Source organism: Schistocerca piceifrons, chromosome 1, assembly GCF_021461385.2.
Source record: "Schistocerca piceifrons isolate TAMUIC-IGC-003096 chromosome 1, iqSchPice1.1, whole genome shotgun sequence".
Classification (NCBI taxonomy): domain Eukaryota; kingdom Metazoa; phylum Arthropoda; class Insecta; order Orthoptera; family Acrididae; genus Schistocerca; species Schistocerca piceifrons.
Window position 1 is genome coordinate 513,127,339 of NC_060138.1, and position 15,020 is coordinate 513,142,358.

A 15,020-nucleotide genomic window follows, 5' to 3' on the forward strand; every position below is an offset into this window, starting at 1 on the left:
AGCAACATTTAACGTGATCTCAAACGTATATTTTCTAATAAAGGGGGTGCATTATTCATTGAGAAATGTGTGTGCTTTCCCCCGTTTAGAGTACTGTAAATGAAACAAGTGCTAAACATGTGCTGTACGGTTACTCCACACCACACATCCGCACTCTGCGGTAGTTCATTAGTCACTTGATGAAGCCGATGTGGGTTAACCAACGACCAGTAGTGAACGAGTCTCAAACTTATAACTTCGTGATCTGTCAACGACGCCTATTCAGGAAGCAATACAGTCTCCAGAGTATTTATTATCTTACTGCCGAACCCAGTGACAGTATTCAAAACGAGGATGAAACTCTGATGTAGCAAAATAAAGAAATGCTGATATTTTTGCCTATGAAAAGTATGCAGACCGCCTCTTTGGCTGATACAAACTACTCTTTGTATTTGACAAGAAGTGACCTACGGATTTATTGCAGTGTCTGAGGAAAACGGTACTTTCGCAGGTTCGTTGATGGCAGTCTTGTGTCGAATAAATTTTCTTGAGCAAAACTTCCAGCCTTGCGCTTTTCATTGTTTCAACGAAGGTAGGAGGTACTTTCAGCGTCTACCTGGGAACCGTTCAGTATACAGTCCTGCTGCTCTTCTTGTCGACCAATCCTTCGTAATTAAATGGCGTTGTGAACCCTAAAATATGTTATGCGCTTATTAATTGAGCTGCGAGGAGATATTGCTCTTGCTTCATGAATCCCTGGTTACTGTTCATCTACGTGTAAACAGTTTAGAAGTATCTGTATCGGGTGGAAAGCAATTTTAGATCAGTGATTTAGCTACCTCCCGCTGTATATTAGTGTGACATGGCTAAATTCCGTTGCTACTCATTAATTATCAATAGAGCTTAAACCAGAAACTGAAAGTAGTTTTACCTTAATTTTTTCTGTCGCTTGTTATACACAGAAGACCATTGATGTTGATTGCGTTACAGGACAACCGAAGACCCTGAACATATCGGAGATCACGTGGCTGGGTGGCGTCTCGAACTCCTCACACGTCACACTAGAAGTGAATGGCACGGCAGAGACCTACGAGCTGGCTTTTAACAAGGTAAGGAAGTAGTTCACAGTATGTAGAACTAACACGGCCCCATATCGTTTTAGTTTTGTGACGGTAGATCATTTAGATGCGTGTGTTAAGGGTAATAATAGCACTCTGTTTCTGTTCAGATCGTATTACCTATAGTTACGCGAAAGTGTCACCTGTGGAAGTCAATTGTCTAACGTCCAGAGTGGTGCAAGTAGCTTTCCAAAGTGAGGATAGAATATGAACTATTATTAGAATTTTGATGGACATACGACGACGGTTCAGCACTGTAAATTCTGGCTATTTTTTGACAATTACTTATATCATACCCAAAAATATCATCTACTTCATAGTTTTACTGTTGCTCCTCAAGACCTGCACGCACAGGTTTCTACCATATGGACCACTACTCTATACTGATGAGTCTTCGGTCACCTTGCTGAATACATTTTCTGTAACGTGAAGATAAGCGCATAATGTGAAAACACAACTTGGAGGTTTTATAATCGGGTTGCCTTTCAGAATAGGTTCACAGTGCAAATTAGTGTGTTCATTCGCGGCGTAACTGTAGGTTCCGTAAGTCAGGGGATTCCGTCGAACAGATTTTCTTAGATCTTACACGCACTGTTCTAAAGCGTACTTCACGATCTAGTCAGCAGATTTTATTGACCTTCCGTTGCAAATAAGTAAGCTGCCCAAAGAAGCTTCGCACTAACCTTGTAACATGAATATTTCGTATTTTTTTTCTTTTTAACCGAAAGGAAATTGCTAAGTACAGCCAAGTGTGTGATGGAGGTCAAAGTAAATCTGCTTTCTCAGTGCATGTGACTAAACCGCGGAATCTTCAAGCGTGCTGTGGAAATCGCGTTTTGTGTCGACTGTCCCCTCGTATTGGTCACACGCAGTCGACAGCACCTGCTGATGATATGAAAATTATGGCTCGTAAGTACCCCGAGGAGGCCTGCCCCGCTAGCCGCGCGGTCTAACGCGCTGCTACCCAAGCGGGAAGGCATGCCGGTTCCCGGCACAAATCCGCCTGGCGTGTTAATGTCGAGGTATGGTGTGCTGCCCAGCCTGTGGATGGCTTTTTAAGGCGGTTTTCTATCTACCTCGGCGAATGCGGGCTGGTTCCCCTATTCCGCTTCAGTTACACTATGTCGGCGATTGCTGAGCAAACACTATCACCGCGTGCACGTACTCCATAATGGTTCTACCACGCAAATATTTGGGATTACACTCGTCTGGAATGAGACATTCCCGAGGGAGGGGGGGGGGGGGGGTTTCACTGGGGGCCGAACCGCGCATTAACCCTGGGTTCGGTGTGGGGCGGCGGTGGGGTGGGTGGACTGCTGTGGCCTGTTGTGGGGTTGTGAACCACTGAAGTCTACTGGGGACGAAGCCTCTCCGTCGTTTCTAGGTCTCCGGTTTATTACACAATACAGACAATACACAATACACCCCGACGAGGCTGCAGCAGAATTGGACGGTGCCTTGTTGGAGACAACTGGGAGGACTCTGAAGGGCAAAAGTGTATCTATCTGCCTCCACTCGGCCATTACGACCTCTAGGCATTCATTAAAAACAACATTAAAAACGCCATAACCCAGTGATACACGAAGAACATAACAAGGGAACGTCTGGAATCGAATCTCAAGCAGTGTTCTCGGGTTCTCTTTGCCAACGTGTACAGAGTTTGTATGACGTCAGGTCATCGCGGTAGAAAACTTCCGAGGCACCCGTGCACCACTGCACTTCTCAGACATGAAGTCCCAGGTGTGGAGCATGGAGAAGGGTTAGCTACGTTTTATGCCGGTATCGTGTATGTATGCCAGACACCTCGGGGAAGAAACCTCCAACATATTGTTCCGTTCTGTATATTAAATTTAGGCGATACTCAAGGTGATAACCCAGGAGAACAATGTGCCGTCATCGTGAACACCTTCATCCAGCAAGCAGCAATCAACCGAATGGGCTAGTCTACAGTATCTGCTGACATTAAGTTGACTAACCGTCCTTGCTTTTAGTTGAAAATTGCAGTGCATCGTCGCAGAAATCCTCCTCATACACTGGATGACCTCCACAAGTTGTGCAGCAAATAGAGTCACACCAACAAATGATGAGCAACAGTATGTAGATAGAGTAGAACGCTCGAAATTTTTGGGTGTACATATTGATGAGAACTTGAACTGGAAGAAGTATAATACCGAACATCTCAAACAATTATGTTCAGCTACATTTGCTCTTGTGCAATTGGTAATCCCCGAAACAAACGTATCAAACTCCTCACGTATTTTACTTATTTCAACTCAGTTATTTCTTATGGGATATTTTTATGGGGTGACTCATTACCTACTGCGCAAAATTGAGCAATAAGAATAACATGTGGCGTTAACCAACGGCCGTCACCTCTTCAAGGAGCTAGGTATTTTAACTACGCCGTCACAACATATATATTCGCAAATAAAATTCGTCATAAATAGTCCACCACAATTTGAGAAAAACAGTGATGCAGATACCTAGAACACTATAGGGAAAAATGACCTGTATTACCCATTGTCACAGGTGTCAGTGTCTCAGAAACAAATTCAATATACAGCAACAATTGTTTTGTATACTTTACGCAATGATACAAAATGTCTCATAGGTAACTAAGTAAGTTTTAAATCTAATTGAAAATCAATTTTCCAGGGCAGCTATATTTATTCCAGCCACAGGTCTTTAATTAAAACTGTTAGTCAGAAAAAAAGAAAATTAAGTGTAGTTACATGAGTAGGACTAAAAATGATAACGTGTGAACTAATGTTAACACTAATGATGTATACATGTCCTGTAAACTTACTCGTTCCACATTATTTCGATGAAAACATCGTTCAGATAATCAAGAAAAATGTAAGTAACTAACGAACAGGTTTGAGCAGCACCTCGACGACGACAAAGAGACTGTTAGATCGTGTTGCAATGCGCGGATTTGAGGAACACAGTTTTGAATTTTACTCGACAGCAGATTTTTGTTTCCACAGATGTACCAATATGAGCACTTTCTAACAGATTGCCACTAATTTATGGGCCTAGGCTTTCACAACCCGAGTTTAAGTCTGTAAGACTGTTTCTTTTTTTTAGTGTTTGTGAATTTCTAAGGGACCAAACTGCTGAGGTCATCGGCCCCTAGACTTACACACTACGTAAACCAACTTACACCATCTTATGCTAAGAACAACACACACGCCCATGCCCGAGGGACGACTCGAACCTCCGGCGGGAGGGGCCGCGCAATCTGTGACATGGCGCCCGACCGCGCGGGCACTCCGCGCGGCTCAGTAAGACCGTTCAGTGGGTGTTACAGAAGTAAAATAAATATGATGGTCTCTACGTGAGTTACCATGCTTTTAAAATGAAAACAGGTGTATAATCAAAAAGATAATGTAAAGGAGTATTAGATGGGAGAGGGGGGAAGACCTATGACGGTATCGGAAGCCGCCGTCTTGGGTGCAAACAGAAGTCCATATGAAATTTCAGATAGAAATATAATTACACGAGAAAACAATTGTGCCACAACATTTCGAATCAGTCTCCGGGTATTTGATTTTTCTTTTCTGGATCGACTCTTTGCATCTGGGTTTCATCGGTTGACGTTTAGTTTGAGCTCAAGTTTCATCTGAAGTCATGATTTTATGGAGAAAAGGTTCACCTTCAGTCTCGTAACGCAACGATATTTCCTGGCAAATGTCAAGCCTGCTACCCCTCATTTGAAAAACGAGCAGACGCCACTGAGAACAAGTCTCTCGCTACTCATACTGTGTGATAATGAGAGAAACACGCTCTTGCGAAATTCAAGTTATGCTACGAATTTCCCGTTTAATTGTGCATCAATGTGTATAAAATACATTTTTACAATTAAAACGAAAAAACAGATGAGTTTAAAAGGGAGCACTGTAAATATTGACGAATTTTCTTATTAAATGCTGCTGAATTTGAATAGAGTTTTTAGGAAATACGTGTGAAATGTTTGAGGTAACAGAGTAAGAAATTGGCAACTCCTTACATTATTTGATCAAATGCATATGAACGGGTATGTAATTCCGAGCTGACCACTGGATGTAACTAGGGATATTCGTTTGCGTAACGATATAGTTGCGCAAACAAATTAATGTGGGCCACAGGAAACCAAACCACGAACACGTTTAGCGACAGCGTCTTTTATGGATTACTCGAATTTCTGCGCCCAACAGCTTGACAGGCAAACTTCAACGATAATCAACTCTGAAATAACGCGTCGAGGAGATCCTTTCGGGGAGACTGCTGTCTTAGAGCAGATGTAAATTTTGAAGTAAGCGTACTAGACACTTCAAACTGAAAGGCTTTTTGTTTCCTTCACAGACAGAGTCGCAGCTGGAGGAGTGCGCGCCCCCTGACGGAGGTCACGGGCAGTGCCGCCACCTGGCCAACTGCGTGCTGCCCAACTTCACTGACAGCCTCGATGACTTCCTGCCCTACCTCTGTGTGGTCGACGGCAGGTCAGTAGCTGCTTCTAATACAGAATTACTTTCAACAACGTTGTGGTGTCATTTGTGCAGAATGCAAGCCCTCGTGTCTTGTTCATTGTATTTCTACAGGTACCTTAGTCACTGAATCACAATTGGTTGACGCTGTTTTTAAGGAATCTATGTAAATACAGACTGCGGACAACCTTTCAACCGAAACGAGGTCTTCCATCTCGGTAATTCATGGGAAACGTTTCTCGTCGGCGCTCTGTGAGAAACTGGTCCTCTTCGCTTCCTGTCCTTCCTTAACCTGCTCTCCATTTTAATAACCAGCCACATAATTTGTAAGCACTGACGATGTGCTGACTCGACGTTTACTACATTTTTATCTTACATGCAGAAGTTTTTTCTAAGAATGGCGCTATTTTGCTGATTGTCTTATCTACGAAACTTGATTAGTTTACGAAACTTGATGTGTTTACAATTTTAACACAGAAACAGTGACAGTCAGAATTCTGTCAACGGTTCGCCTTGAGGAAGGCCTTACGCTGAATTACCAAAATATCGAAAGATAAATATCGAAAGATAAAGAAAGCTGTTCCTTATGTATGCCGGGAGGAATATGTTTCTGATTAAATCTTATAATAATGTTCTGCCAAGAACCAAAGAAAAATTAGTTTCACGGGATTTGTCGTAGTCCCATGTGGGAAGAAAATATTTCAGAATAATTTAAAATGCCAATGACAATATGATCCTGAATCATATGCTAAACCGAAAATCCTGATTCGTACTGTACGGTGTCTCAGCTATCACAGGCTGTAAGTGATCAAAAGAATCCGAAAATTGTCCCCTAATTGAACACGTTATTTCACTGAAAACAAACTACAATCAGTGAGGAACCAATTTTTCAGTGTAGAGCAACTCGCTTTCAATTACTAACGACAGTCTTTGATACAGCAACAAACTCCTTTCACACACTGTGTAAACAGAGGAGAAGTTAGAATGGTGGGAAGAAGCCTTGCCGTATATACAACGCTCCTTTCGTAGTTTCCTTAATTTTGCCTGCGTTTTGGGTTTTAAATGCTGAGGTCACAGCCACATGAGTTTCTTATTAACGTCTGTTTTGTGGATCTTTGTATACCGGCAGAAACATTTTATTGTCACAATCGGAAAGTACAGGGAAATATTGATTCAGAATGACGTTTCAACGTTACGTAGAGCTTAGTAGAAAACACGATTGAAGTAGCATATCTGTACAAAAAATCTGCAACAATCTGTCAATGACGCCTTCACTTGTCCGTAGTTGTAATGCTGCAATCTGAATATGAACTGCCTCAACACTGCCTCTAGTAAATGAATGGACTACGCACACGTTTTTTGAATAACTTTTGTATTTCTGTTCCAGTTACGTCGGAGCTTGTTGTCCGGACAACACAGTTCCCCCCATGATCATTTGATGAGCCGTGTGCCGACTGCCGAGACCGCTAATCTAAGCAGAGGTTTGTTCCAGATATTGCCTCCAGAGCTGTGGAGAGCAAACCAGGAATTGCTGAATCATTTGTATTGTTATCTCCCGGTTATTATTCACAGAAATTAAATATTGTCACAACAGAAAGGTAGTTACACTTTATTTGCGTAATATCGGTTTCCTTCCCTGAATGCTCCCTTATCGCTTCAGCACTTTACTACACCAATAGTCAAACGACACAAAGCCAAGTTTTGTTTGCTTATGCAATATCACCGACGTAAAACAGAGTCCTGATACAGTCATGGCGAAGTAGCACAATACACCTCTATATCATTGCAAATACAAATACTAATCACAGCTGATATTCATCTCTCAACGAAGAAGATAGCATAGACCACCACCGAAAGGCTAAAGAAATTGATGGAATCTGTACGAGAACACGAGTGTCAAACGTAAAGGGCTTCCCAACCCTGCTGTTAAGCAAACCTCTATAACTTTTTCGCAGGCTCACATGCACAATGAGGACCAGCGATGGCATCGCCCGCGGCTCTGTCGAAACTGACACGAGCTAGGTAGACTGAAGTGCATTCAGGCTGCACTGGTTAACATGTGCGAAAGCCCTTGTATGGAGTAAGCTATCTAGTTCCATAAACTAACTGTGAACCTGGTACACCTTCCCTGACTGTAGTTCCAAAAAGTGGAGACTTACGCAAAACTTCATTTTAATACGACTGGAACGCGTCTAATAGAAACAATTGTTCAGTAGACACAATAATTGCCCGCCCAGTTAGCAGTGCGGTCTAACCCACGACTTTCCAGATTGGAAGGAGCGCCTGGTCGCCGGCACGAATCCTCCCGGCGGACTTGGGTCGAGGTTCGGTGAGCCGGTCAGTCTGTGGACGTTTTTAGGCGGTTTTACATCCGCCTCGGCGAATGCTGGCTGGTTCCCCTTATTCCGCCTCAGCTACACTATGTCGGCGATTGCTGCGTAAACAAGTACTCCACGTCTGCGTATACTACCATTACTCTATCACGCAAACATAGGGGTTACACTCGTCTGGTGTGAGACATTCCCTGGGGGAATTCACCGGGGGCCGAACCACACAATAACCCTGAAAGAGTGGTTCGGCGTGGGGCGGCGGAGGCGTGAAGTGGACCGGTAGTCGTCGTGGGGATGTGGGCCACTGCGGCTGCAGCAGGAACGGAGCCTCTCCGTTGTTTATAGGCCCACGGTTAACATACAATACAATGCAATACAAACAAAATAATTTATTCAGTGAATCCTAGTAAGACATAAACTTATTATGTAAGATTGCTCAAGGACTTATAAACTCAATGCATACAAGTATAACTACTGGATTTTGAAGGGTTTGCGGAGTTACATTCCCCAATGAGCTAACTAAGTCCATCTAACGAAAAATATCAAATAGGAATTTGGTCTGAAAATTAGTTAATCCTATGTGGCTCTACGCGTATTTAGGCGAGCTAATCGGTAGCCCAGTATTGGTACGAGGCAGTCGTAAGATGAGTTTCTTGTATGGCTGAACGCTAGTGAGTCCCAGGCAAAAAGGCGAGTAGCGTAGCTGCAAATGAGTAAATCCGAAAGCTGGGAATTTTGGTAACGGACTGTCGCTTACGAAGACACACATTGCTCCAAGAAATGTCATCTAACAGACAAGCTGAAAAATATGTTCTTCCAGCTCTTTAAGAATCTATGGTGATTCGTAGTCAAGTATCAAAGCAAATCTAAATAATCTGTGGTATCAGAGTAGTGAGCTGCATACGATGACACAACAGTATTTCAATATCTTAAAAACTACAGACGTTAACACTGAATAAACATTTTCACAACGAATCAGTAGGTTAACAACTTTTAAATGCTTCATTTAATTATAACATATGACATCTCAGGTGACAGCTTACGCTATAGCTACCATCTGTGGAGGTTATGTACCTGCATGTATTTTGTTTAATGATTTATTACGTTTTTTATACCTTTTCATTTTACAAATGTTTTTCTGGACATCGTGTTCTCCACCGTTACAAAGCAAATGAATACAATAAGAATACCTCATATGTAGTCATATTGGCCGGCCGAAGTGGCCGTGCGGTTAAAGGCGCTGCAGTCTGGAACCGCAAGACCGCTACGGTCGCAGGTTCGAATCCTGCCTCGGGCATGGATGTTTGTGATGTCCTTAGGTTAGTTAGGTTTAACTAGTTCTAGGTTCTAGGGGACTAATGACCTCAGCAGTTGAGTCCCATAGTGCTCACAGCCATTTGAACCATTTTTTAGTCATATTGTTTATTTATTTAATGAACAGTTTACTATTTCGCCAGTAACTTTTTTTAAATGTCGACTGCAAGTGCTATTAAACAAAATATGTTGATTTGAAAATGGTTAGCCACATGTGTTAGCAGACACCAAAACTGGAAAGAGAACCAAAAGATGCTTGTGTCAAGAATGCATGAAGAAAAGTTTAAATAATATTTAAGAACAATTAGTCGTCATTTAAAGTGAGTGCATTTTTGCAAGAATGCTAGATTATTTATTTGTGAACAGTAACTTATTTGTAATTATTGTGAATAATCTGAGTGTGAGCAAATATTTATAACACTTCATTATTTAAATATCGATGTAATATGTTAGTTTAATCTGGGAAGTGGTCATATTGAGTCAAATCATGTCTGTGGAGCTTCAGAACGATGTAGTGTTGGTGGGGGTAGCCTTCAGCCAATGTAAAAGCAGACAGAGCAAACAGACTAAAAACATGGACTCTAAAATGATTGCCTGAAGAGCTACGAGCACTTGTTCATCTTCTACACTGTGAAACACATCTTTTCTACTGAATAAGTGCCCAGAGCTCCTAAGATATGTATTTTAGAAACTTTATTTACTGGTCATTTTTTCCTTGTTATGTTCCTTAATACCACCTTCAAAAATACGGAAAGCAAAGAGCTTAAAGTAGAAGAGTTGTGTTTCACCGAAATGAAGATGAATAAGTGCCCATAGCTTCTAACGTATGTATTTTAGGGCACATGTTAGTAGGATTTTTTTTTCTTGTTTTGGTCCATACTACTATATATGAAAGTTGGCTGCCCTGCATCAGTAATGGTACATGTATTTCACCGTCAGAGGTATCAAAAAGTTTATCGCTTATAACCCATGGTCTAGGGAAGTTCTGTTTCAGCTGCGCTAGCGAGCGGACGTTGTTTACTGCTGCGCTGCACTTCCGTGTTTACATCGCTGTACTTGTGCTTCGCAGAGTGCTGTCCGTCCATTAATCTCCGTGTTCGTTCATATCCCTTGTGATCTGATCGCTCCTTCTGTTGTGCTGTTGCTAATTGGAATTTCGGTTGCTTAACCGAAATTTCGGCGCTGAATTAACCATGGCTAAAAACCTCAGGAAGAATATCTGGTATTGGCTTTTGAGAAGGAATCCCGTCTTGTTCAGCCGACATCCCTGGAAATAGATGACTGGATTACACTGGTAAATGGTCTCAATTCTGAAACCGTCCATACCTGGCAACTGGACCAGGAAAAGTACTGTGTTTTTGTGAAGTTATTCAGTGCTGCGACACTTTATCAGCGTTACGAAAGTGGGGCTATGAAGTAGATTTTGTGCAAAAAATGGTTATAAAAGTAAGGTTTCCATCTACAGAGCTTACATTGATTACAAAACCGTTCGCGTCTTGAATCTTCCCATTAAAATTGGAAATGATAAGATTAAGGATGCTCTTTCAAACTACGGAGACGTTAAATCAATTGCAAATGAAAGATGGTCGCTTCGCTTTAAACTGCACTGTTTCAACGGGGTCCGCTCTGTAGAGATGGCCGTTAAGACAAATATTCCGTCTCACATAACTGTTTGTCGGTATGAGGCACAAATTGTTTATACAGATCAGGAAGGAATATGATACAGCGTCAGAAACTTACCTTAAATGATCTGTTACCAAAGAATAGCCCGGATCAGCTAGTTTAGGATGTTAACTCAGCGTGCCAAGCTGATGTCCCCCTTCACGATAACAGGCAACAAATGCAAACCTTGTTACCACCTCGCGTGAAACTGGAATGCAACCGAAAAAACCACCTCTGGAGACAACTGATAGTTATTCAGAGGACGAGCTGTCCATTACAACTCCTTCAGTTCGCAAGCAAAAACAGTGCCATGAGGAGGTAGAGGAACCGGAAGGCAGAATGCGAATGGAAACTGCTGAACAGAAAGATAAGAAACATACGGTGCCAGAAAATGAAAGGGGTGTAGTCAGTGCTAATTTGCAAGAAACAACAGGTGAAGTAGCTGACTGCAAAGATCAGCAGATATCTGTTAGTAAACAGTTTCAGGTAGAGGTTACAAAACTGCCGTCTCCATTTGTTTCCCTCGATCAAGAAGTAAGTGATATTAATAAAGAACAAGGAAGTGGTGGCCAAAATGAAATCACGGTCAACACCGCAGGGAATGCGTCAGCAACAGAAATTGCGAAAGCGTCTGCTGCTGCTCCATAAGAGACGCGAAGTAAAATAAAAACGTAACCAAATGTGAATATATCTCGTAATCAAGGGAAGGGAAAAATCCAGAAAGGGCGGCCCAAGCCTAAAGAATTTTTGGTACGAAACGGTCCTACACGAATCACTGGACGAAAAATCAGGAAGATTACAAGGAAATCAGTTTGCTAGTGGAACAAGAGAAAACTTCAAAGGTAGAAAAAAAACGGGACAATAACTAATAAACTGATTTAAGTGTTATACCATGTTCAGCCTTCCGAGAAAACTGTTAATAGATTTACTGAACCCTGAATCACATGAAAACTAAATTAGTTCATCAAAACAACTACAGAGTGACAGCGCAATGACGCAATCTTACTCTGTCACCACTATAAACATAAATAAAATTACGTCCGGTTTGAAATTATCGGCACTTAAGGAATTTTTGTACGAATCCGCGAGTTATATTGCCCTGTTACAAGAAGTTCTAATGTCGTATTTAGTAATTCCCGGTTATGTCAGTTACAATAATGTGTTCACGAAACAGGTGTTGGAACAGCTGTTTTGGTGAGGGAAGGGATTCCACTAAGTGAGGTGGAAGAACTGGTTCAAATGGCTCTGAGCACTATGGGACTCAACTTCTGTGGTCGTTAATCCCCTAGAACTTAGAACTAGTTAAAGCTAACTAGCCCAAGGACATCACACACATCCATGCCCGAGGCAGGGTTCGAACCTGCGACCGTAACGGTCTCGCGGTTCCAGACTGCAGCACCTAGAACCGCACGGCCACTTCGTCCGGCGAAGAACTGGAATCCGGAAGGGAAATAGGCCTAAATATCTATGATGTGACTATCATCAACTTGTATTCCCGTTCAGGAAGGTCTCAACGAGCTCACAGGGCACGTTTCTTCAAAGATGAACTGATATACTTGTTAAGGAAAATTCCGAGACAGTTCTCACTTGGAGGTGATTTTAATTGTGTTTTAAATCCAAAAGATCAGTTACCTAATTTTAATTTCTCAAGTGAACTAAAACAACTAGTTACTGGTTTAGAATTAAAGGATGTATGGGAAATCAAATACCAGTCCATTGTTGAGTTCACTTATGTCATGGCAACATCTCGTAGCAGGATTGATAGATTATATATTTCCAAAAAACTTGAAACGTCCGTGACAAAAGAAGAAACCATTCCTACGCATTTTTCAGACCATTCTAGTGTCTTAGTTTCCATAAATCTAACAAGACATCCAGTTCGCGGATTCGAGAATCAATGGAATTTGAACATTCCCTTGTTATTAAATAATGTTTTAGAAGACCTGATTAATGAAGCATGGGCAATATGCCTGCGTGCTCGCAGTAGATATACCACTGCTATCAACTGGAGGATTAAAATGGTGAAACCAGAGTTGAGGAAGGTTCTTATTCAATACAGTGCCCAGAGCGCAAGAGAAATGAAATACACTATAGAATATTACTATTCCGTTCTGAGAGATCTATATGATCAGGTCGCAGCAGATTCCTCACTTCGGATAGCACACATCAGAAAAGTCAAAGCCAAGTTACTTAATATCAAGAGAAATCAAATGGAAGGGTTGAAAATAAAATCAGAGGCAAATTCGGTGTCAGAAGACGAAACTACTGCCCTGTATCATTTAGTGGCGCACACGAAAAACGGAAGAAGGACTTTTATTGATGAATTTCGAACAGAAAACATTACGATTCTGAGAACCCAGCAGGACATCATGGACGAGATTTATCGATATTATTGCGAGCTATATTCTGTAAATCAAAATACTGATGGATCCTTGGAAGAATTTCTTGACATTTAGCCCCACAACTGACAGAAGAAGACAACGAAAATTTTCTCGAGGTAGTCAGTGAAGAGGACGTGTATGAGACTTCTGCGCCTCACCACCAAAAAAATCCCAAGGACCTTGTAATTTTCGTCCACTCTCACTGCTGACTTCTGATTTTATAAATTAATAGCTAGAATAGTAAACAAGAGAATTTCATGCCTTACAGATAAAATTATTTGTAAACATCAGAACTGCGCGACTGCGCGCAAGGCAGAACCATTTTTCAAAATCTAGCAGAATTCAGGGATATCATAGCAATAACTTCTGTAACAAAAATAAAGTGTGCTTTAGCTTTTTTAGATTTTTATAAAGCCTTCGATGTAGTAAATAATAAATATATTCTACAGACGCTGAAGAAAATAGGTTTCAACGACAGGGTCATACAGTTGATGAAGAACAAAATGCAAAAATAGCGGTGAATTGTCAACAATCCAGGCCGATATGGTCATTACAAGGAATAATGAAGAGGTAACAACGCTGGCAACAGTGACTGATACGTACTGTAGAACATCTGGAGCCAATGCAAACGAAAAAAAGGTAAGACGTTAAATCTCAGAGGCTTTGATAATATCACCGTTGAGTGGGCAAAATTAGCCCAACAACATAAAACACTTGGGGTCACCCTGACAGTATGCCCCATGGAAATGACGGCTTTAAATTGTAAAGTTGCAGCAGATCAAGTGCAAGGAGCCATTATAGAAAATTTACCTCAAAGAACAAAGTATATCAACTCATGCATCCTTGCTAAAGCTTATTATACTGCCCAGCTGTTTCCCATACCTAGAATGATAGCGAGGAGCATAATGTCCAAAAGCACAAACTTTTTGTGGAAATTTGAAGTGTTCAGAGTACCTGCTAAGGTAGCCACTTCAGATTCTAAAAATGGTGGACTAGGATTATCTGATATAACGGATAAAGCCTCTGCACTTTTTATCAAAAGGCAAGCTAATTTAATAAGAGACTCGTAAGAAAGCATAACTAACCAACTATTCGAGGACATTAAACCTCGAAGCCTGCTTCCCCCATCCCCCGATTGACGTGCAGAATATCAACAGTTGTTTACAGTATGTTGAGGGTTTTCTATGTTGAGTTCAGTTATGTCAGTGCCGAAATCTGATAGTCACGACACTTAACATCAAGAGCCATAACGCGGGAACGAAAGAAAAAGGAAGGAAGGAACAAAATAGAACGACAGTTTCCAAACATTGATTGGACTGAGGTTTGGTAAAACATTAGTTCCAATGTGCTCCCGTCTAATATAAAAACGTCATGGTACAAGACAGTTAACAACATGGTTAGCACCAATGAAAGACTGATGCAATCGAACTCTGTGAAACAAATTCATGTCAACAATGCCATCTAGTTGACACCATAATTCATAGATACACTTGCAGCGGTCACATGAACAGTTGGAAGTGGATCCGAGAGCATACAGCTCTGCTTACAAGGACATCCCCTGAGAGTATGTCGCTGTCGTTGATACACAGGCCTGAAGCACGCTATTTCCCAGAGGCAAAAAATAACGCCGTGTACTGGTTGCTGGGAAATTTTATTAATTACGTCATTAAAAAACTAGGATCCGATAGCACCACAGAGTTCAAGGTACACATGCTGTGTGAATACCACAAAATTAGAAATTATTCGAATCACAAGAAAAAGTTCCGTAGC

The 15,020-nt window shown here is 41.5% G+C and overlaps 1 protein-coding gene across 1 annotated transcript in view; it reads left to right on the top strand.

The window, feature by feature from the left end:
- Positions 1–7,160, top strand: part of LOC124797527 (inter-alpha-trypsin inhibitor heavy chain H4-like) — a 64,073-nt gene extending 56,913 nt beyond the window's left edge. Inside the window, exons 16-18 of the mRNA XM_047260793.1 lie at positions 970–1,088; positions 5,442–5,578; positions 6,951–7,160. Coding sequence (XP_047116749.1) covers positions 970–1,088; positions 5,442–5,578; positions 6,951–7,002 — 308 coding nt within the window. The 3' untranslated portion in view covers positions 7,003–7,160. The remainder of the gene's footprint in view (positions 1–969; positions 1,089–5,441; positions 5,579–6,950) is intronic.
- Positions 7,161–15,020: the final 7,860 nt, after the last annotated feature.